Genomic DNA, 24,744 nt, shown 5'->3' with positions numbered 1-24,744 from the left:
AATTAAACCTGGGCGTCTTCCAGGTTTGATTTTGAGATTTCATAAAAAATCTTTTTTGAAAGTTACTGTGTTTATGTATTACATCCTCAGTGAATCTGCAATATTTTTAAGCTATGTTGATGCGCTGATCCACAGCACAAAAACAATGTTCACAGTTGCTTAAAGAAATATATGACATGGGCGTAAAATCCCTCCTCGTTACTATGCCCAGGCCCGAAAGACATTGGATGTAAGAAGACAATTAATCATGACCTGCAAATCAAATCAATCTATACATCATACATAGTTCAGTTATCATTACTTGGAAGTCAACGATGAGATTTGATGCGAGTTTTCAAAGATTTATTAAAGTCGCAAATCTTTTAATCTTTATTATAATATTTTCAATAAATATCAATAGTAGTCAATTAAGCAATCGCAGACAATTATTATTAAGCAATCTAGAATTCAGTGTGTTCCATAAACGAAAGGTCCCTATTTAAAGATTGAGCAGCAAGAGAAAAGTGTCTGACAGAACCCATAGAGAGCTCTAAATTGCATTCTTCTGTCTTCTCAACAAATCATCGTGCAGTGTCGTCCTGGGAAAAAAGGTATAGCATGCATTATTTCCTTCTTAATGAGCTCAAATTTCAGATTGAAGGATTCACAACAAACACATCTTAATTCGTTTTTTTAGTAAATTCCTCTTTTGATAAGTTTTTTCTGCACACTTTGGAATGAATATGGTATACAACTCCATTAGACCCAAAAAGGATCTCAATTGGTCCTTATTACCAGGTGTCTTTAATTGCCCTAACCAAGATAAATTTTGGTTCTATGCCACTTGCTGATAACTAAGGCCCAAGATAATCAATGCTGGGAGAGTTAAACCTGCATTTTTCTACACTGAGAGTTACTCCCCTTCCTCTCAGAAGGGACAAAACTTGACATACTCCATCATCATGCTGGTCCTGATCCTTACCAGTATTTGGAAGATCGTCCTGGAATGCAATAATCCCCTGTGAGCCTTCAAACAAACTTTCTACAACTTGTTGGAATACAGCGGAAGCCGGTCCCAACCCAAATGGCATGCGTTTGAATTTAAATAACCCTTCAGGAGTTATGAAAGACGGGAAATGTCTAGAATCCGGATGCAGGTTGATTTGGTGATACGCAGCCGTCCTATCCAACAACTTGAACATGTTGCCCCCCTTCAAGTTGGAAACCATTTCAGTGATCTTAGGAAGAGGATGGCGATCGATCCAAATTGCACGTTTGAGATTGCACAAGTCCATACATGTTTACCGATTCATTAACTTTGCATGCCAAAACAATGAGGGCTACCCAGTCTGAGCACTGTACAGGCTCAAAGTTTATTCAATTATTCCTTCAATTCGGCTCGCAAAGCTAAAAGAACTCTCCTAACCTTATGAACCACAGGACATGAATTATTGATCAGCTTGATTTTATGTGTGAAACACTTCAGCGTGCCCAATTTCTTTTGAAAAACTGGAGACATTTTGTTTTCCAAATACTTTGTTCCCTTGCAGGAAGAATGAACAAATAATCATTTCTTAACACAACTTGGGCCGGATTGCTAGGGTCTAGCAATATACCTAAGTTCTTCTGATCATGCCAACCTAACAAACATGAATCTTCCTTGGCTACATATACAAACCCATTCGTACAATTTGTTTGGAATTTGAAATTTGCATTGGATTCCCCTACAACATCGCAAATTTTTCCGCCGTACCCCACTGGGCGAATCTTAGAATCACACAGTTGAACTCCTTCAAAATCGTTAAGCCATACGTTTTCGCTCATCATTGTGTAAGGCGATACAAGGTCCGCCATAACCTTCACATCAACACCATTTATGTTCAAAATGCAAAAAGGTCTCACAAAATCGATTAACACCCCACACACAATTCACATCCATAGATGCTTCCTTGACCATGAGCACGTCCCCTTCACTGGTGTAATGCTCATCTTCCCCACCCTGTGGATCTTGTTTTGCTGTGTGTGCTTGAAGATCTTCAAACTGTAGCGAAATGCCTCGGGCGCATACAGCTGACACGTGCGTTCCTGAGCCGTGCATACAACAGCATTACCCAGATAAGATGAGCTACCACACCAATAACACTCTAATTGTCTGAAAAACTGTCTTTTGCTAGGCTTGTCCGATGCCTTTCCTGCGTCTTCCTTGACTTTCCTTTCATATATTTGTACTTCACAGCTAATACATCGTGAGGTTGGGATTTCTCATCAGAAACAGTCATGAGATTCATGAAGGAGATAGCGTCTAGAATAGAGAGTACTATCTCCACAGCCTTCTCCAACGCCAGGTTAGGATTGGACGACAATGCTTTCTAGATTTTGTTGTTGGTTTTCCCAGCTAATTGATCCAGTATTGTTTCTTCCTTGAAATCTCTGTATTCACATGAAACTGCTAAAATTCTTAAAGCTGCTACATAACTGGCTGCAGACTCCCCTGAAATTTGAACCCTTCTGTAAAACGTTTGTCCCTCCATTATGACATTTTTCCGTGCTTTGAATCTAACATCCAGAGCTTTTAAGGCTGTGGCATATTCATCAATAACACAGTCTCCCTCTCCCTGACTTTCCATAAACAAAACCGGCTCAGTGGGAATGTGTTTTAAAATTTTCCAAACTTCAGAACCTAAACAATGGTGAAGAATTATACATTATTTTTTGTGAGTGAAAGAATCACCTTCTAAAGCATCCAAATACGCTTTAAAGGCTTCTTTCCATTGTTCCCAATCCAACTCTGAAGTGGTCAAATTTGGAGAAAAACCAGTGGGAGGAACCAATGAATGCTGCATTTTTTTCTTCTTTATTTTACTCAATATCCCAGGGTAATGCAGTTTGATGACAATAACCTTTATTTAAAAAGATGTATGCGGTTGAATACTTAAATCCTTGTGTTGTTGAGCCTGTCACTGTGAACGAGGTAAGAAAACTGTTCTTTGATGACGCACCAGATGGGGTGCTTGTAGAGAAGTAGAAGAAATTATGCCACCAAAACTAAGTAGAGCTGGGCAGAGCTGCCGAATAGCGCGCTTGAAGGATGTACCAAGACTAGCGACTATGTTAAAACATCTACAGACCTTGACTGTTAACAAGGAGTGGTGAAATTGAATGTTTGAATCCTTTTTAGGTCTCTCGTGGGCGGAGCAGAGAAGCTGCCACGCCCTGTGAGAGATATTGTAAGAAAAAGGGTACTGTAAGCCCCGCCCCTCCTTTTCATTGGTTTTTAGTGGCCGCCCTGTCTGCTTTTTAGACATTTTTGGACCGTGCCTCCGGGCAAGATGACCTGCTTTCCTTTTGTCGTAAAACCTGTGTGGACAGATCACGTACCTCTGTCTATGAGGAGAAAGCGGCTGCGGTGAGATCACCGCCTGCCCCTCCTCCTCCCCCGCCCACCCAAGCTCTGCTGCCTCCCGGGCTCAGTACACTGCTTCTTCTCCATTCCTTCAGCTCCCCCTCCCTCCCCCTGTGAGGCGGCTAGAAACCTAGCTGAGCTGTAATGCTGGCACTGACTGAAATATTCATTCAATAGCATGGCCTACAAGTGAGGCTGAGTTGCGGGCACCATGTGGTAAGGCTTTGCAGGGAAGCCATGCAGAGGAAGTTGGTTAATTTGTGTAAGTGATATGAAGACCTTGATAGCAAAGGCTGCTGATGAGAGCTCTGAGCAAGGGCAAGTTCACCGTACATATTTCAATTACCTTTTTTAGTTTTTTTTACTAAACATTTAGTAATGTTGGAAAAATAGCGAGCGAGCAGTTTTATGCACTTTTCTCATTCTAATAAACATTAGCACAATTATTTCTGAAGATTTCACAACTTTCCTGCAGATATGTGAAAATATTTCCCCAGATTTGCACCAATGTTGATTCAGATTTAGACAGCGTGAATTGTTTTGGTCAGGGCTAGGCTGGGGAACAAAAAGAGGTCCTGGTGTTGAATGTTGAACTCAGCCCTGTCCCCACCCCCCCCCCCGCCCCTCGCTCTCTTTTTCCATTCGTCCATCCATCCATCCTCTCTCCTCGCTTCTCTCTCTTTACCACCTTCCTTCCCTCTCGTTCTCTCCATCTGAAAGCTCCGCTTTGTCAGCTGAAATTAACCTGGGAGGCTGGGGAAAGTATGATGGCCCCGGCCCACCTTGGAAATCCCTGATTAAATAACATTGTCTGTCCAGCCCTGGTTTTGGTTGGGACTTGAGCACTGTTCCCTTCCCCCCCCCCCCCCCCCCCCCCCCCTGTAGTGTAGTTCCTATATTCCCAATAGGCTCTGCGCATTGGAATAATATATCCTATAGATGTGACCTTGGACTTAGGTCAACTAGGTTCTATTGAAAATATTAGACTGAATTGTGAGTGCCAGCTAGCTCAGAGGTCACGTTCTCGACTACACAAGAAGGGATTCATTTCTGACAACTGCATAAACATGACAACTTTGTTTCCCTAAGATAAAACGTATCTTCAGAGTCTTGGAAACAATAGATAGATGTTTCACTCAGTCAATCGTGCATGCTTCGTTTCATCAGAGGTGCAGAGAAATAGAGAGACGGGCGTTTTCAATAAAAGTATTTATTGAACAGTCTTCTTTCTCATGCAGAAGAAATGAACTGCTAAAATCGTAATACTGGCTGTAAAGTATAATGCGTACAGCAAGAAGAGTATTCTAAAATATTACTGTAAAAGCATGGTATGGTTTCTAAGCCATAAAATACATAAATAAATAACAAAGACTTAAAAGTACTCAACTGGTGCTTATAAAATACGCCTACCCCGATGTACCTAATCAAGTCTATTACGAGAGAAGAAGTAAGTGAGGTGTAGCCTAGGTTTTAGTTTCTTTGCCAAGAATCTATCCAAGATTTCTCTTAGGGTCTAATCAGCTCTTTACCTTGGTTTAGAATGAAGGAGGTCTGGTATCTCTGTCTCCGGACTCGATTTCCCAACACCCCGCAAGGGGAGCTTCGAAACACTGAAACTGGATTCTCAGCAAGAGAAAGGCAGCCTCTCTGTCAGTGTCTCAGCTGGAGAGTCGGCTTCCTTCGGCACTTGCTGTAGCAGGCTGCGTCGGGCAAGTAGATAGTCGAGCTGCTCCAGATCACCGTGTGTTTGCCAGTGTTGGCATATTTATACTTTGAAGGTGCCTGGATTGACGTAAAGTCGGACATAATAACATCACCAAAGAACGGTAGTTCTTTGAAAACGCCATGATTTCTAGGACAAATCAATATTCAAGAAAAGGGATTTCGCCCCCCCCCCCCCCCCCCCCGATCCATCCGGCTCCACCATGATGCAGGTTCCTTCCTGTGCCGCCGCATCTCTGGATTTTGGGCTGTCTTAAAGGGAGGGAATCAAAGCTACTTTATAGCTTGCGGCTCAAGTCCCTAAAATAAGAAAGCTTAGAAATCGGACTCCCACCCGAAGCAGGCCTTGCTCGGGAGGGCCTGACCGCACATTCACTGATCACTGATCATGCATTCACCTCTTGTTCGAGGGGGGGGGGGCATGAGTGATTTTCTACAGTCCACTGTGCTCACACCATGCTCCAAATTTAGGAAGCCAGTCTGCAATATAAGGCCTGTGCGGAGAGCGAGAGGCTTCTGTGTCATTATTTCTAAAGTGCTGTATGTGCACTGAGCGCTGTACCTGTACCAAGGAAAGTGTCTACACTCAAAGGTCAGTGTGTGTGAATTGAAAATTAAATAAACAATTAATTTACCCTCTGCATCATCCGCCGGAATCCACCCCACTGCTGTTTCCTGCACGGACCACGGCTAAGAGTGGAGTGGAGGCAAAAAGAAGGGCATGGGCAGGAGGAAGAATCATGCACGGCCAGGTTGGAAGCAACATGGAGGGCAGCAGAAGACGTACACAACACGGCAAGAGAGAGGAATGTGTGACATCAGGAGCACAAGCACATGGATGAGAGACCACGCAGCGTTAAACTGGGAGAAGCACAAAGGCAAGAAAGCAATGTGGGTGAGAAGCACATAAGGACAGGCACAACACAGAGGTACGTGGCTGAGAAGCACTTGAGTGAGTGCAACAGTGGAGGGATAAAGAGAAGTTCACAAGGGAGACAGCTGGAAAACACATACAGTCTCATTGAGTACTTAACTAAAAAGAACAAGCATTAAAAATGCAATAGGTTTCGCCTTTAATTAAGTTAAAGCCATTTGCTTTGCTATACAATACCATTAGCAAAGCAAATGGCTTTAACTTAATTAAAGGCGAGACCTATTGCATTTTCAATGCTTGTTTAAATTTCTAGTACATCAACTAAGGAATAATGATAATAATCCACATTTGTAAAGCGCAAACAATCACCCGTAAGGGTCTCTAGGCGCTCGGGCCGTTGGGAAGATTAAGCAAGCTATTGCCCAGAGTCACATGGTGCTGGGCTAATCTGCTGCCACCGCCGGGGAAGGAGATGTCTACTGGCTAAACTATCGATCTGAAGACCTTGATTTCAATTCAGGTTGGCATTGACTTAAAATTGTGTCAAAATTTTAAAATGTATCTGATACTAGTATTAAGTGTGGGGAACAAAAAGATATAAGCCATTGCTTGATGAATAAAATCTTGCATCGCTTTCCATCGCTGTGGAGAAGTGTGGCTCAGGGGTTAGAGGCGGCAGACCCGGAAGCTGAGATCGGCCCTGGACCAGGGTTCAATTCCCCGCCTCGGCGGGTCTTGGGCTAAAATTTCCACAGACTCGATAATTCTCGCTCCGGTGCCTTCTCGACTCACGGGTTCACACTCTGCGACTCTGGGCAATAGCTTGCTTAATCTCCACAACGGCCCCTCACGGCGGGATGCCTGGCTTTCACCTTGCGGATACCCTGCCGGGGTTATCTCACAGGGGAATACCAGGACGGGTTCCCTAAGCAAGCGCCGGGAAACCCACTGCGGGTAGCTGTGCTCTATATAAGCTCAACTACATTTACATCACCTCCCATAATGGGCAATACACTTTTGGGTTAGGTCCATGCTATTACATTGTAAACGGGTATCTGGCTTATTATTCTTTGTGGATACCCCTCCCTCTTGAACTTTTGGTGAACCCACCTCATTTTGTGACACAGATATAAGCTCCCACGATTTTCTTTATCCTGGTTTATTCTTCACACCTCAAGTCTATTTCTCAGTGTCTGTGGGAGCACTTTATTAGCACATTGGGATATTCCTCCAAACACACTTTCTTGTTCCCTGGAAGCATGTTATAATGATGCAGTTTATGCTACTTTTAATCAGAAAAGACCCTTTTCTAGTGAGCCTTCAGTGGTTTCATTTCTGACATTCACAGGACTCGCTTAGTAACAACCATCTGTCAGACATCCGATGCTCGTAGTTCTGGTGGACACTCTGAGCTCCAGCAGTGCTCAGTGTCTCAGGGGAATGCATTAGCGAAGACAAAAGATCTAACTTTAATGTGGCACTGCAGGAAAGAACAGGCATGGCTAAATACATTTTTCATGAGCTAGCGCATTAAACCCGGACTTATTGGCCCTCCAAATGTGTAGTCTAATACTGACTTGGCCACCAGTGTGTGAAATGGTAGCCCAACCAACACAGTTTAGTACTAGCCCCCGAAGTCCTGGCCTAGTTGCTCCCTGACAAGAGCTGCTGCAAGTGAGTGCGCACGTTTGGAAAAGAGACCATGCAATTCAGGAAGAGAAGGCACACTGCTGGAAGAGTATTCGTGAAGAGAGTGCACAACACTGGAAAGAGTACACACTATTGGAACATTACCCACAGATAAAGTGCACTCGTGTAAGAGCCTCAGAGTGCACAAAAAGAGAATGAAATGGTCGGGGTGCACGCAAACATGGAAGAGAAAGCACTTTTTTGGGCTATTTTTCATAGCCCAAACCTACAACACAGACCACAGCAGCACAAGCTTCCATCTCGCACACAAACAGAAATGTTACAACACCGTCATCAGCAGAAAGCCAGCTTTCCTCATGCACTCAGAGCAGGTACAGCACAGTCCGTATTTCATACAGACACAGCATAGGTAGCACCATTGCAGACTTCCCACACACAGACAATTTAGAGGACAGCCTGCAGCAGAAGCGGCCAAATCGGATGACTGGACTTTCTGGGTCTGTTGGGTATGTTTTTTTAATAGAATTTTTTTTTTAATGAAAAACAATACAACCAGTTGCCCATCTGAAACACCCAATCAAGTAAATGAAACGTCTCAGTCCCTCCACCACCATTCTTATCCCATGGATAAACAGTCTAGCATCAAACCCCACCATTGCCATCCATCCAGTCCGTGGAATGACTGCCATCGTATTTACGGAGGCATCCCCTGGCTGCGTATGTCTCATCCATCTTGGCATCCCAGTCCATACCATTTGTCCACGCCGCAATCTATGGAACCACAGGAGAGTTCCAATGCCTGGCAATATCCCTTTTAGCCACTAACATACCCACACCCATAAGTGTTCTGTCTTAAGTCCCTGTTTTTTAGCATCTGTCTCTGCAAAGTTTGATGGATTTAGCACATGAACCAGTTTTCAGAGAGGGTGACATGTTTTCTTATGTTCTAGTCCTAATTAGTTAGCAGTCTCTGGCAGATAGCAATTTAGTTAACACAAATGATACTGTGTGTAAAAGGTCCATGAAATTCCCTTTAATACCTCGTTGCCTTGTGTGTATGCTGATGAATGCTGTCAGTGAAGTCGTTCAGTGCCCTTGGGGGATGAAAAATTGTAGTCCTACTTCTATGTATATTGGAATGTCCATGAATGACCCGGTTCCCTGACCAGTATTTGGCTTGGCCTCTTGATTTATGAGTATTGAGATATGCATATCATGTGTCCTTTACTAGCATACACCAGGAATGTAGGATTAAGCACTGCAATGTGTAGTTGTACATTCCTGGATTATTTTTCAAAACTAAGATTAGAGAAGGATTTAAACATTTTTGCAATTTTGTAATGTACATAATTTTGAAAAATTAAACAAATCTGTAAGAAACATTTCGAAAGACGAGCCATTTCGTTATGTGTAAAATGTATCCTTCATAATCCTGCTGATGTCACTGAAATGAGTTGTACTGTGTTGTGCTTTGACTAACTTGTTATTGCTGATGCAACTAACTTCGAAACTTGTACATTCAATTTGCTTTAAAGATGAGGGTCATGTTCAACATTGTTAAACTGTGTTCCCTCTCCTTCACCAGCTGTTTAGTTTGAAAAGTTAGTCATGGTTGTGTTTTTGAATTAATATTTTTAGTTTACATCAAAAGTTTGCACCAAACTTGCATTTAAAATTCACCCGTTTTAATATCACTTTTTACAAAGTAGTATTTAATATTTTTTTCTGTCTTTATTTTTATGTATTTGTTATACCTCCCAAGTGGTTTCGGGGTCTAATATTCCACACAAACCTGGCTTTTAGTTGGCATTCTCGATCCTCAAGTCTTAGAATGCAATAAATAACTACAATTTGAAAAATGCTAATTTCTCTTTTACAGACTATGCTCTAGTAAGCAAATCTTCCAGTTTGTTGGGAATTAAGCAAGAAGACCAAACCGAGTTTGATGACTTGCATGAATCGGAAAGAAAGAGTGAACCTACATGTGAGTATCAAAATAAATAGCTAATACTCCTTATCACCTAGCAGTCTTATTTTCGTATCACACAGAAAATGAGCCTTGAAATGCTGGGAAGAGGGGTGGCAAATACAAATCTGGTGTATTTTTATGAAGCCTTGTTTTAATTGTAAGGTAAAACATAAGTTGTATGTATGCATGTGTGTAATATTAATATATATATATATATATATATATATATATATATATATATATATATATATATATATATATATATATATATATATATATATATATATATATATATATATATATATATATATATATATATATAGATATATATATATATATATATATATATATAGATATATATATATATATATAGATATATATATCTTTTCCACCACCGCTGGTTGGAGAGTGCTGCTGTCACGGGCGGTCTTGTTGCAGCCACCAGCCGGCTGTATATAATCACTCCAAGAAACGCATTTCGACCAAGCCGTAATGGCGAAACGCGTCGTGGAGATTGTCATCTGCCTAATAAATCTTCAAAACCGGAGCTCTGGTTGTCTTGTTTACATCATTACGTTGGTGTTTCTTGGAGTGAATATATATATATATATATATATATATATATATATATATATTCACTTAAAAAACCATTGGTTTCAGGCCTTATATAGTTGGAAATTGGCATTTAAAAAACCATTGAAATTGCTCCTATATAGTTAGTTGTACTAACTATATTTCGCGCACCCGCAATCCACTGCTGATGATGTCACATATTACATCATTCATGCCATGGTCAGTGACATCACTGATGACATCTCAAATGACATCACTGATGACATCTCAAATGACATCACTGATGACATCTCATTTGACATCACTGATGACATTATCCAGTGACTGTTTCTGTAAAGTTTAAATATGTTTTACATATTGAAGAAAGACTGGATGTATAAGTGTCTGGATGAAGGATTTAGTAGGTGCGTGACTGACTGTATGAGTGAGTGATTAAATGTGTCTTACTAAATGCATGGGTTAGTGACTAAACTGTCTGAATGTGTGCATCAGTATGTCTGTTGTTGTGTAAGCTGCTGCATGTGTTGATCAGTAGCTATATGAGTGGCTATATGGGTTATTGATTGGTTGCCCAAGTATTTGAATGGGGGACTGAGTGTGTGTGTGGGTGGCTGGGAGGTGTGTGACTCTGTGCATAGATGTGTGAGCAGTTGATTCACTAGGTGTATGAGTTCAGGAGTGCATGTGGAAACAGCTATATGGGCGGTTGACTGTGTGCATGGGTGTGTTGGTGAGTGAATGGATATCTCGGTGCTACATGTCCAAGTAAGTACATATGTAAAACACAGTGCATGTGAGAGTTGGCATATATAAATGACTATACATGAGAGCCAGTGAATGTGCAAGTGGCTGTATGGATCATTGTGTACTTGTATCAGTGATTGTATAAGAGAGTAAGTATGTGTTAGTATATGTTTGAATAAGTAAGGTGTTGTGTGTAGAACTGTATAGTTGAGGAAATGGAAGTGTGATTGATTCTTTGCATGACTGACTAGGTGTGTGAGTAACTCCATGGATGAGTGGCAGTGTGTGTGTCTGTATAGGTGTATGAGTGCATATAATAGTGTTGTATTATTGATGAGTGACTGTATGTATGAGTGATTCTATAGGTGAATGAGTGAATGTGTGTGTAGACCTAGGAACCGGTGAGTGCGTATGTAGTAACTGGTATTGGTGTGCCAATGGTTATAAGAATGGTAGTCTGTATTGAACACTGGGTGTATCAAAGGTTATATTAGAGTGTGAGGAGGTGCATCGTATTATCACATGAATAATATCATCAGTGATGTGATCAGTGATGTCAAATGAGATGTCATCAGTGATGTCATTTGAGATGTCATCAGTGATGTCATCAGTGATGTCACTGACCATGTCATGAATGATGTAATATGTGACATCATCAGCAGTGGATTGCGGGTGCGCGAAATATAGTTAGTACAACTAACTATATAGGAGCAATTTCAATGGTTTTTTAAATGCTAATTCCTAACTATATAAGGCCTGAAACCTATGGTTTTTTAAGTGAATTTGCAAGGTTTTTAAAATGCTAATTCCTTACTATATAAGGCCTGAAACCTATGGTTTTTTCAGTGAATTTGCAAGGTTTTTAAATGCTAATTCCTAACTATATCAGGCGTGAAACCTATATTTTTTTTGAATACATTTCAAAGGTTTTGTAAATGCTAATTCTATTAGCGGATAACGTTTATGTATGTTATTATCCTTCTGGGACCACCTGAGCAGCCATCTTGTTTCTCAGGAGAAGTGAGGGACAAGAGACCACAAAACAAGAGTGGAAAATGAGAAAAGGGGGCAGGGTAGAGACCCCCTGACCGCCTAGCCCTTCTCAGGGGGTCCCAGAAGGACCACCAATTTTTTTTTTTTTTTAAATCGCGGGGTACGCGTACGCCTCGGTTTTTTTTGGTGGTTTTTTTTTTGCCCTTGGGGGTCCTTCTGGGACCCCCAAAACTTTTAGGGAAGGAGCGTAGCGGCGCTGGCCAAAATTCTGGAAAATTACACGCAGATTCCTCAATCGGCGCCAAAGTTATTCCCAATAGAATGTTGAGCGCATATAGATATATAAATTGCTCAAATTCAATTTTCTCAACAACTACTGGAGGGATTTTCACCAAATAAAGAAAAGGCACTACTGCATACCTGTCCCTACCATTTTGCCAAGTTTGGTGTAATTCCGTTCAGCCGTTCGGGCTGTAGCCTTGTCTAAAGGTCCCATAGAAAATGCCATTTGAAAAATTTCAAATTCGATTTTCTCAAGAACTACTGGAGGGATTTTCACCAAACATAGCAAAGGCACATCTGCATACCAGGCCCTACCATTTTGCCAAGTTTGGTGTAATTCCATTCAGCCGTTCGTGTCTAAAGGTCCCCATTGAAATTTACATGGGGAAAACACGTTTTGCGACCCCCCCTTTTATCTCTGCCCCCGCTTGACGAATCCCCCCCGAAACTGTCAGGGAAGGAGCGGAGCGTAGATGAGCAAATTTAAGGAAAATTACATGCAGATTCCTCAATCTGTGCCAAAGTTATTCCCAATAGAATGTTGGGGTTTTCCTATGGTAACTAGGTCCTAACTATATATACACCTACTGGCGACTGCCAGTAGGTAATATATATATATATATATATATATATATATATATATATATATATATATATATATGTATGTGTGTGTGTATATATATATATATATATGTGTGTGTATATATGTATGTGTGTATATATGTATGTATGTCTATATATATATATATCCACTGAAAAAACCATAGGTTTCAGCCACGTTGTAGTTAGAAATTGGCATTTAAAAAACCTTAGAAATTCACTGGAAAAAACATAGGTTTCAGGGACGTTATAGTTAGTTGGACATTTCACTTATACAAAACCATAGAAATTCCCCCGTTATAGTTAGTTCAGCTAACTATAACTCGCACCCCCGCAATGTACTGCTGATGACTTCACATTAAAGTTTTTTTATCATAGTTTTTTATAATAATTTTCTGCTTGAACTCCTTGTCCTACATTGCTTGTGTTTCATAGTGCCTGGGAATGTTGTTTTTCAATGGATGACGTCACATATTACATTATTCATGGTCGGTGACATCACTGATGATATCACTGATGACATCACTGATGACATCACTGATGACATCTCAAATGACATCACCAATGACATCATCCAGTAACTGTGTGTTTCTCTAAAGTTTAAATATGTTTTATATATATATGCCAAGGTGTATTGAAGAATGAGTGGGTGTGTAAGTATCTGGATGGAGGATTTAGTATATGTGTGACTGACTGTATAAGTGAGTGATTAAATGTGTCTTACTGAATGCATGGGTTAGTGACTAACTGTCTGAATGTTTGTATCAGTATGTCTGTTGTGTAAGCTGCTGCATGTGTTGGTCAGTAGCTACATGAGTGTTTATAAGGTTTATTGATTGGTTGTCTGAGTATTTGTATGGGAGACTGTGTGGGTGGGTGGGAGGTGTGTGACTGCATAGATGTGTGAGTGGTTGGTTCACTGGGTGTATGGGTTCAAGAGTGCATGTGGAAACAGCTGTATGGGCAGGCGAATGTGTGTATGGGTGTGTTGGTGAGAGATTGGATGTCTCAGTGGTACATGTCCAAGTAACTACATATGTAAAAGGCAGTGTATGTGAGACTTGGAGTATATAAATGACTATACGTGAGAGTCAGTGACTGTGAGAGTGGCTGTATGGATGAGTGGTGTTGGACTTGGCCCTTCTGGCAGGTTCACCCCTAAACTTTTTGCTTTGTGAATGTCAATTGGTGGTAGTGATTTTTGGTTTCTGCGCACTTTCACTATGTCCCAGTGGAAAGTGCGTGCGCACTCTGAGTGCGTGGTGTAAGGTTGGCCTACCCTCCCATAGGAATCCATGGGGAATGTCTGTGTCCCTGGTAGTTTCTGATGCGTGAGGTGTGCAGGCTCGAGTTTGGTATGTGCGGACTCGTGAGATTGAATGCTGCGCAATGATATGTGCGGCGTGTATGTGTCTAGTGTGGAAGTGCCACATCTAGACATAGGTGTGTGTGTGCAGTGAGTGTAATGGCACATGATTGGCTGGAGCTGGCTGGTGAGCCTGGCTCCAGGAGTCTGGATGGGTCTGCCCGGTGGTGAGTGTGGAGATTCGCATGCTGATGGCAGGGGAGGAGTGCATCTGGGTCCTGAATAGGGCTGGGCTTTCCCCACACAATGCTGGCTCCGCCCCCTGTGGTGCGTCTAATGACCCTAGCCCTGCCAGTGAATAGAGTTGAGGGGCTGAGCACATCAAGAGTGCTCACAAACCAGCTGCGACTGGTTTTTCCCCTCACCCTGAAGCCAGACAAAGGATTTTTCAGTATAAGAAGGGGCTGTGTCCCCTTGCAATTTGTTCTCTTCCTGGATCCATTTCTGGAGGGGGGCTGCTGCGGGGCACCAGGAGGACCGCCACTTGGACTGCCTCCCTGCCTGGAGGCCCAGTGAGCTGGCTCTGGGCCCAGCCTTGCCCCCCCACCTACTGGAGGACTTTTGCTGTCTTTGGGGCCAACTAGCATCTGGGAGCGCTTTATTTTTGGCCCTCAGCGCTTAATAGCGCTTTACTCTGCTTCTAGCGCCTGGGAGCGCTGGTATCTTGTCCGCAAGCGCTTGGGAGTGCTAATGTCATCTCTAGCGCCTGGGAACACTTTATTTTTAAAGGCCGGTGCCCACCCGGCATAGTCTTTCCCCCGTAATTTATCGAGTAAAATCTCCACTGCCCTCAGCAGCGCGACCCGGAGCCTGGGGGCTCGTCCGCGGGGCCGCGCTGCCATTGGCCACCCCAACAGGAAGTCAGGCAACACGTGGGCGGAGCCACAGGACAGGAGGAAGCAGGAAGCGGCTGGGAGCCCACCCCGCGCTCCTGGAAATCAGTTTTCCGCCTGGGGCTCCCGAGCGGAGCAAGAGCCCCGCAGCAAACCGGCCGCCAGAGAAGGAGCGAGGCAGCAGGAGCAGCGAGAGCCTACCCCTCACTCCTGCGTGGGCAGAGAAGTGCCGCCGTCCGCCTGGCTCCCCGAGTGCCGGGAAAGCCCAGAGAGAGGAGCGGGAGCTCTTGGGCTGAGCCCCACCGCCCAGGACCGCCACCGAAGGATTCAAAAAGCAGCTGGTGAGTGCGGGAGGGCTGGAGGCTCAGAGTGAAGGTCAGAGCGGCCCCGGATGGCAGCGGGCCGCTCCAACAGTGTATAGAGCCTGAGAGGCTCCAACGATCCCAGGGGCAGCTTGTGTATTTCGAGCCCGGAGGGGCTCACAGGGAATAGTTGCTTTGTGTCCGCGAGGGACTCCAACAATTCCCAAATTCCTCTTTCGAGCCCACGAGGCTCCACACCCGCATTTTGTGCATTTAGAGCCAGAGAGGCTCAGACCGGCCCATTTGTTTGTAGAGCCCCGAGAGGCTCAAGGCGCCCCATGTGTTACCGAGTCCCGAGAGGCTCCAGCCCATATTTGTCCTAGAGCCCTGAGAGAGGCTCAGGGTGCCATTCTGCTTTTTAGAGCCCAGCGAGGCTCTTGGGGTCACAAGTACTTTGGCCCCATTGCATGTTCTTGAGCCCACGAGGCTCCAACGTTGGCCCATCATTGCCTTCACAGCTGCCCAGCACTTAGTGGGCAGGCTGCTACGTGTAGGCCCTCCCCCTGACAGTGGGACACAGGGCGTCCTAGCCCCATCAAGGCCAGAGGGCGTAGGGACAGTCACAGGTGGTGACTTATGTGAGTTTGGCGCAATTGTTCTTTTGCTGCACCTCTGAATGTGTGGATTATGCGTCGTGTGCCTTGTTCTTACACCACTGAATGTATGTTATGCATCATGTGTTTTCCTTCCCTACACCTCTGAATGTGTTGTGATACATCATGTGTAATGTGCTTATACCCCTACAGGTATTGTGATACTTATGTGGTTGTTTTTCTCCTAGTACAGGTCTTGGTAGTGAGGTCCTGGTTCCCTGCGTGACCTTTTCCTAAAGTGGTTAGGGTTGCGTGGGTGGTACTTACCTGTTACCAGTAGTTACTGGTTGTGTGCTAATGTGTGCTACAGTGATTTTTATCCTATGTTATAAGTGCTATTTCCAAACCTAAAAGTGTCTTTTCTTGACAGTGTTCCAGGTGGCCTTGTACATATCCCCTGTAAATTCTGCCTGTGCCTGTTGGCACATTGTAAAGTGTGTTTATTTTTAGCTAATGTGTTTTGGTATAATACAAAGGCTATTTTTATATATCCTTGTGTGGAGTTTCCTTTGTGGTGGGCCTTGGGTGTTGTTGCTGGGTGCGCGCGCAAACACTTAACCTACCTAGCCTCCAAGATTAGCCTTGCTGCTCGCGTCACGTTACCTAGAGGGTGAGCAGGGGTTATCTTGGGGTGTAACTCCCTTGCCCTGACTTGGGAGTGGTGGTCTCTGACTGACTTTGGCGCAAGCCCTGGCCAGCCAGGGATCCCATTTCTAACAAGTGGGTACTTGTATCAGTGATTGTATAAGAGAGTAAGTATGTGTTAGTATATGTTTGAATAAGTGAGGTGGTGTGTGTATAACTGTATAGGTGAGGAAATGGGAGTGTGATTGATTCTTTGCATGACTGACTAGGTGTGTGAGTAACTGCATGGATGAGTGGCGGTGTGAGTGTCTGTATAGGTGTATGAGTGCATATGATAGTGTTGTATTGATTGAGTGACTGTATGTATGAGTGATTGTATGGGTGAATGAGTAGATGTGTGTGTAGACCTAGGAATCAGTGAGTGCGTATGTAGTAACTGGTATTGGTGTATTAATGGTTTTGAAAATGGTAGTCTGTATTTTACAGTGGGTGTATCAAAGATTATATAAGAGGTGCATCAGATTTTGATGTGGATGATGTCCTCAGTGATGTCACTGACCATGTCATGAATGATGTGACGTCATCAGCAGTGCTTTGCGGGGGCGCGTGTTATGGTTAGCTGAGCTAACTATAACATGGGAATTTCTATGGTTTTGTACGAGTGAAATGTCCAACTAACTATAACGTCCCTGAAAACTATATTTTTTTAGTGAATTTCAATGGTTTTTTAAATGCCAATTTCTAACTATGCCTACAAAGTTAGGAAATGTGAAGAAAGAGGATGAAAAGTGCAGCAAGAAGCAAGAGATGTGCAGAAAGAACCAACAGAGGAGCAGAAAGTCCTCCTGTGCCCCCAACTTTTAAGTGACGGGTACTGGTGGTAACTGAATCTGACTAACCAGGACCGGAGCCAGTGCTATGCTAAAAGACACTTAGAATACTGTGAAAACACCTACATAAACTAGGGAACACTATGCATTGGGGTACGCCTGAAATGAGCATGACCTGTTATTATAATTCTAAATAATAGTTATATAGCCTTAAATCTTATACACCGGCACTCTAAAGAGTTAGAAATGGTTGAAATACAATTATGCCTGCGCTGTGTGTATCATATGTATTACCACGAAATCTCTGTCCAACATAACAGTAATTTGTTTCAAGGTCTGAGGCCAACTATCAAAGATTTTCGGCCACCCTGAGATTAGCATTCATTTTTAGGAAATGTGAAACAGTGTTTTCTAGAGTGTATTGCTTTTTTTGTGGATATTGCTCTCTAGTGAACACTGTTGGTAAGGTAGCGTGCTACTTAGAAACTGCTGGAAGGATTTTAAATGATTAAAGTGTACATGTGACCAGGGAATGAACCTCTCAAGACTGGAGCAGTGGTCTATCTTACAGAGTCCAAATAGAAGTCAGACATCATCTTTCTGTAGCTGCTGCAGGCAAATCAATTTTGTTTTCTGTAAACCACCAAATATAGCTTTGCCATAACCAATCTTTTTAGTGAGTGCCCCTGCCATTAATTTGTTGGCTTAACCGTGAAACACAAAACTGTCACATAGTCTGTCTTTTCTTCATTATGTTTCAACTCACTGGCTTCCATACAACTAGTGATGTGCTGGGAGCCATTCACTTTTAAGTTGATAATGATGCCTTCACCATATGGAAGCAAGTTCATGCCTTCCAGTTTGATAGGTTGTAATACAGTGCATGATGTATATGCGAAATAAGGGGTAATTGTCAACACGTAGGAACACTCCATGTATGGTTAACGGTGCATAGGTTGCCCTCCAAGTAGTAGATGGCCATTGCAGGGCACAGACTGCTGCCCCTGCCATGCATTGCAAATGTTTGACTAGTAATGGATGTATCTAAATGTTGAATGCTTCAAAGCGGTCTATAATTACAAGAAAGGACACCTCTCATTTAATCAGATTTGAAAAATATCATACCGGACATGGGCATAGGTTATCTCTATGCTCTGGGTCTAAAACTAGCCTGATCTGGTTAAAAGAAAATAGTAGTTTCCTTTGTATAAGGATATAGCTGCAGACATTCCAGGTTTTTCCCCAATGTACTCGTATCTCGACATGATAAGTTCTGTCTCAGGAAATTGTCAAAAACCTTTTTGCTTGTAAACGAGCTCACTGATTAAACTTAACTCCTCTGTCTTTTCCCCAAATTGTATTGTTTACTCTTTCAATGAAGCTTGCCCAGTTGTGTCAGACATTCTTCCCAAGGAAGTAAGGTCACCCAAGCTATCACACCGACCTCTGCTATCCACTCACTATGTATTCTTTTTATACTGAGGATTAAGAAAGAACTGTAATGTATCTTTCTACGAGAGATTTTTCATACTTTTGTTTCATATCATTGTTTTCTTTTTGTGACAACAAGATAATTTTCACACTACAGTGATTCGGCTATGATGTTAAATAACGTGCTGAAGCTTGTATTGTTTATTTTCAGCTGATCCCATTTTTAATCCTCATTCATCTTTATGGATTAAGGAGGTGGAAGACTCTGAAGTCTGTGATCATGATGACACTCAAGACAGCAGACTCCGGAGAAACACAAGTGAGCATATAGATTGTTTGAACCCTGATATGTTGGATTTGACACTGGGTGATCTGAAGCAGTTAGATACATGGTTTTGAATACTTGTATTATTTGTAGGAAGGATCTGAAATAGGTTCCAAATGCATATTGTGATGATTATTGAAGTCTGGAATGCTGTGCAATTCAACATCTTTTCTATGTATCTTTGCCCACCCCTACCTTCTTCACAGAAATCCTCATCTCCAAGGAACTTCCTGTTTGCCAAGAATTCATAGAAATTGTACTGGGCACCACTAAACAAGTTTTTAAAAAACCCAGCATGTTTCTGTTTTGCTCAGCGGTTGGAATGATAATCCTCTGCGTGTTTTTTTAAATCTGTACATCCAGCCCATTCCTTATTTTCAGACTAGCTTTGTGTTTTCATTCAGTGACAAATATACATGTCCATGGAATGTGTGTTTATTAGGTCATGAGCAGCTGGCCTTTTACATGTACCCTAAGTGGGGAGACTGCCTACTGTATCCCTTCAGAGAAAGTTCTGTTAAGCCCCCAATAACAGAAATTCCCTGCTTTCAGAGAATGTGTTTGTGCGTTAATGTCTTTCACATGATTAGTGAATATGGTGTTGGAGATTGAAAGTCCCTTGCCTAGTTGTGGAAAACTTGCCCCTTCTTTAATCTGGTGTCACTTGATATTACAATCTCTTCATTTGCCCCCATTTCCCCCTCAACAGTGAGCCAGACAGTCATGAAAGCAAACAAGATGTCTCTATGTTGACTTAACAGATTCCTGAGCTTTGCTGTGAGGTCAAGGGGGCCCATCGATTTAACTGGGAGGGTAGCCCACTAGGAACAAATGGTGGGTGGTTGGTTGCAGGATCAATCAATCTGCAGTCAACAACTGAGTGAATCAAAGTTACAGAGTCCAGACTGAACCAGACGACATCCAACTTAAGTCTCTTCTAGTGTAATATGCCTGGCCTGAAGGTTCAACGACCCCGAAACATTGAGATAACCCCGCACATTTTCGATCATAACGCTTCAGGAAACGCGGGCATCAAAGCCAATATCAATCCAGGGCTTCACTTGCACCCTGATTCTGAGCACCAGAGACGAAAAACCCAGCCGGCGAAAAGGTGGTATAGAAATATATTTGTCAACAGTGCTCAAGGCGAGGATCCAGGTTACAACAACAGAACACGGCAATCTTCAGATACTGCATCTAAAGCAAACTGGTTTTAAGGATCAGGGTATCACGCTAATGAACATCTATGTGAAACCAGCATGGAAAGACCGTGGAGAACTATTGAAACAGATAATTGAACACATCACCAAACTGGAAGGATACCACCAAAGCTCTCCACTAATAGTGACAGGGGACAAATACCTGGGGATATGGATGACTTTGCTCCCCGAGCTTAGCTGGGCCCTCAACGTCGCTCCCCTGGTGAGATGGGCCGAAGCGGACTTCCAGAAGTGGCAAACATAGCCCCTATACCCCATGGGGAAGGTCGCCCTCTTTAAAATTATGGTACTCCCCCCGGTTCCTCTGTTTTTCAAAATACCCCCTGTGTTTCCCTAGGACCTGGTTCTGCGAATTGGATAGCATGGCCAATAAGTTCCTTTGGAGGAAAAGTAGGGTCTGTCTGGCGCTGAATGTCTGTAGGATCCCATCATTCGACGGGGGTCTGGGGATGACCTACTAATATCTGTACTATCTCGCCACGCGCCTACTCGCGATACACGATTGGTTCGACGGGGGATAGTCTGACCCGGCTTACAGGCGCGAACTGGGAAAACTGGGCCTAACCAAGGTTTAGTCTATGTTGTACGGGGCTCCTATCCCATCCCACGTACCAGAGGTTACCTGCTCCGCGTTATTGGCCTGGCGGGCCGCATTGCACCTCACTAAGTGGACACACACACTGACTCAATGTACACCCTTGTGGCAGGGAACCCGGATCAAAGAGGTTAATGGGCATGCGGGGCTACCGGGCATGGGACCTCATAGGTATCGCGCAGCTTGGCGATGTATGGGTGGGGGATCACATGCGTTCCTTTGAAGACCTTCAAAGTAAATACTCCCTGCATTAGTTGCAGTTTTACAGGTACCTGCAATTGCGACATGCTCTCCATATGCACCTTACAACAGGTACACAGCTTCCTGACCAGCCCGCCTGAGGCACAGATCATGGTTGGGGACCTAGGGAAGGGTGACATTTCCCTCATCTACCGCACACTGATTAACAATACCCCTACGACCCTGGACCGACTTAGAGCTCAATGGGAGGAATGGATGGGCATCCTTGAGGAGAAGGACCGGCGTGATGCCCTTATGGCCCCTAGCACGGTCACCACCTCCGCCAGGCTACGCTTGGTACAGCTTTATTATTTAGATGCAGCCTACCTCACTCCGAAGCGCCTTCACCGAACGGGATTCCGCCCGACGTACTAGGTGCAGTCACGATCCAGCTGATTTTCTCCACATGGTGTGGGCATGCCCCCGCCTGACGCTGTTCTGGGGGATATCGAGGAAGAACTTACCGAGATACATGGGTGGGAGGTTCCTCACAACCCAAAACACACGCTCCTGGGTATTACTCAGCAAAAAGTTTTGGGAAAAATCTAAAGAACTGGCAAATTCCTTCACAACTCCTGACAGCAATTGAAACCCTGTACTCTAACACCTGGGTCAGATTCAAACTTGGGAGCGGAGGTATCCTTTCAAGGGTCATTTCAATAACAAGCGGCCTCAAACAGGGGTGTATGTTGGCACCAATGTTACTTAAATTATTTCTTGCAGACCTCTCCCCAACACTGTCCTACATCAGCGTGCATGCCCCTAAACTAGGGTCGACACAGTTGTCTAACGTTTTGTATGCCGACAGCCTGGTGTTACTGATCAGATCTCTGGTTGGTATGCAGTGCCTCTTGTTCACAACTTAAGCCTTTGCACAGGCGAATGGGCTGAAAATAAACCGCAAAACCCCCAAAATAATGATCTTTGCCGCAAGGTCTTTACAGGGGATGGCCAGCTAGTGCCTTGCCTGGAGCAGGATTGACGAAACAGCATGCTACAGGTACATTGGCCTCCTTTTTAACAACAAAGGCTCATTTAAGGCACACAAGGAGGAGGTGAAGAAGAAAGGGATTGCTCTAGCAGCTGTCCTATAGCCATATTTAAAAATATGAACAGGCACTCGTTTAGCCCAATACTTGAAATCGCTAGAGCAATAGTGGTCCCCACCCTGGCCTACAGCAGGGAGGTACTTCGAGGCAGAGACACACTGGTCACAGACACCACAGTAGTTCGCATCTATAAAGGCAAATCTTCCAGCTACCCTAAAGCACCTCGCCAGCCCAGATAAGGCTGGAGTTGGAGCTAACAAAGCAGACCCATGCCACATGTGCAGCCTTTGTAATCTCTTGTCACAAGCTCAAAAGCTCAGAGGAAACCCCCATCAACCATCACATCTGGGATGAGATCACTAACAAACCATGCTCGCCGGCCAGAGATTATCTCAATGAAACAATGGATTGGCTAGGACTGGCTAAACTTTGAACAGTTTCAGTGACACACCACGATCAATTAAACAGGTAAAGTATCAAAATCCACTAAAATACCTGCATCTCTAGAAGACAGGGCAGCCTTCGGAAAACGCTCTCATACCTGGGTCATATTGAACAGCTATAAGACCCCGATACCACATCAGTACCTGTGTAAAAGTTTAAACTGTAGGATAAAAAGCAAATACCTGACCTGCTGCCTGGGATCCAACACTAGCAAACATCTTCCAATCACAACAACTGTGTGATCGCAAATGCATATGTATATATTTTCTTTTGTACTAGCACGTTTAACTTCAGGCTTTTAATTCATGTCTTATGATACTCTAGACTTTTACTGAATTTGTTCACACGTTGCATAGGTTTTTACTAAAGTATTGCTTTTTACCTTTGCTCTATCACATTGCAACATGTTTCTTGCTATTGATAAAGACAATGATGATCAGTTTACAATTCGTCAGGACCAATTTTCCCTAAGCTATACAGTGGTTGGAATCTGGGGGTCATATCAAGGATTATCCAATGACAAAGTAACTTAGATTTGGTATAGGTGGATACCTTCATATAGTGTTCTCTAAAAAGGAATCTGACCTGTAATCGGAAAAAACTATAAAACAGGCCACCTGCATAGCACAGGTAACGATAAACATAGTCTCATCGTAGTGTGGCATGCATAATATTTTTCAGTTTGCTGCTATCGGTGTTAGTGCAAATAGCACAGTGACCAACATGCCATACAACAAAAAAGGGAAACCCTCATGGGTAATGGCAGGCATTTAGATTTCATGCACTGTCGCAAAAGATAAAAATAAACCGAATTAGGGTAGCAATTCTGCCTCCTCGAGTGGGAGCAGAGATGAGGCTGATTTAGCGTACTAGAATATAATTAAAGATAATCTGTAGTAATACCATATTAGAGGTCTTGATTCTGTTGAGGAGACCTGTAGACAAACCTTGTAGTGGTACTTGCAGTGTCGTATTGAAGAATCTACAGGACAACCTACCCAATCTCTGCTGCCTCAGGATTTGAGAAAACTAGTCGGAGCTGACTATTTAGGCAGTAATCCCAGAAATATCTGGCCAGGTCTGAGCGGATCCAGGATTTTGGGTCTCCTTGGTGCCTGACATATCCAACTGCTGTGATGTTGTACATCTTGAGAAGGACACAACATTGGATCTTGCCCTTGGTTCAACACTGTACCGCAAAGGTTCCTGCAAGCAGTTTAAGGCAATTGATCTTAAGCATTGGTCCTCAGCAGACTACTCTCCCCCTTTAGAGATTTTTCTACATCTGGGCCTTCTACTGTCGTCCGATTCTAAGACCCCATGTAGTTATGAACAGAATAGACCACATGTAGTTCTGAACAGAATATCTTCCTCTCCAGGGTTCATGTTGGAAAGCCACCAGACTCTATGCCTGGGTATGCGAGTCCCTTTCAAACATGTGATGCCTTGAGGAGTTGTAGGGCCCTGTGATGAAGCTGGCACTGAATATTACCTAAATGGATGACGAAAGGAAACCCACCATGCATGCGATCCGGCATACCCATGTTCTTGGTTGTTGTGTGACTTACGTACTCCATGGTCATTTTCTGGGAAGGCAGTCTTAAATTTGCCTGAATGCTATCTATCATGAATGCCAGAAACATGAGTCTCCCGGTCAAAAACCGGACTGATTTCCTTTTGTTGATACGAAATCCTAGCGTCCCCAGGAGATCTGACATTATCTGGAGTAGCTTTCCCTGGGACATTGCTCCATTAGTAGAATGTTTTTCTGTAACACTATCAAACGAATACCGCTGGACCTGAGGTGTTCCATCACCAGCTTCAGAATCTTGCTGAAGCACTGAGGACAGCCCAAATGGAAGGGGTGTGAATTTGAATGTATTGAGGTCTCCATTGAAATTTGAGGAATCTGCGATGTGGTGGGTAGATGGGCCTACGAGGCAGGTGTCCTTTAGATCTAAGTGGACAAGCAAGTTGTTGGGCCTCAGAATGTCCCTTAGAAGGTGAATCCCCTCCATCTTGAAGTGGTGGAACACCTGCCACTCATAGAACTCCCAGAGATTAATGACCAGGCACTGTTCC

General features: G+C 43.5%; 1 protein-coding gene across 1 annotated transcript in view; it reads left to right on the top strand.

The window, feature by feature from the left end:
* The window catches only part of LOC147718918 (uncharacterized), a 157,576-nt gene that overhangs the window by 26,858 nt on the left and 105,974 nt on the right, over positions 1-24,744 (top strand). The window contains exons 3-4 of the mRNA XM_086964670.1: positions 9,508-9,612; positions 19,001-19,108. Of these exons, the coding sequence (XP_086820796.1) occupies positions 9,508-9,612; positions 19,001-19,108 (213 nt within the window). The remainder of the gene's footprint in view (positions 1-9,507; positions 9,613-19,000; positions 19,109-24,744) is intronic.

The sequence above is a fragment of the Lissotriton vulgaris genome, chromosome 4_1, assembly GCF_964263255.1.
Source record: "Lissotriton vulgaris chromosome 4_1, aLisVul1.2, whole genome shotgun sequence".
NCBI lineage: Eukaryota > Metazoa > Chordata > Amphibia > Caudata > Salamandridae > Lissotriton > Lissotriton vulgaris.
This window is presented reverse-complemented; position numbering and strand designations above follow the sequence as displayed.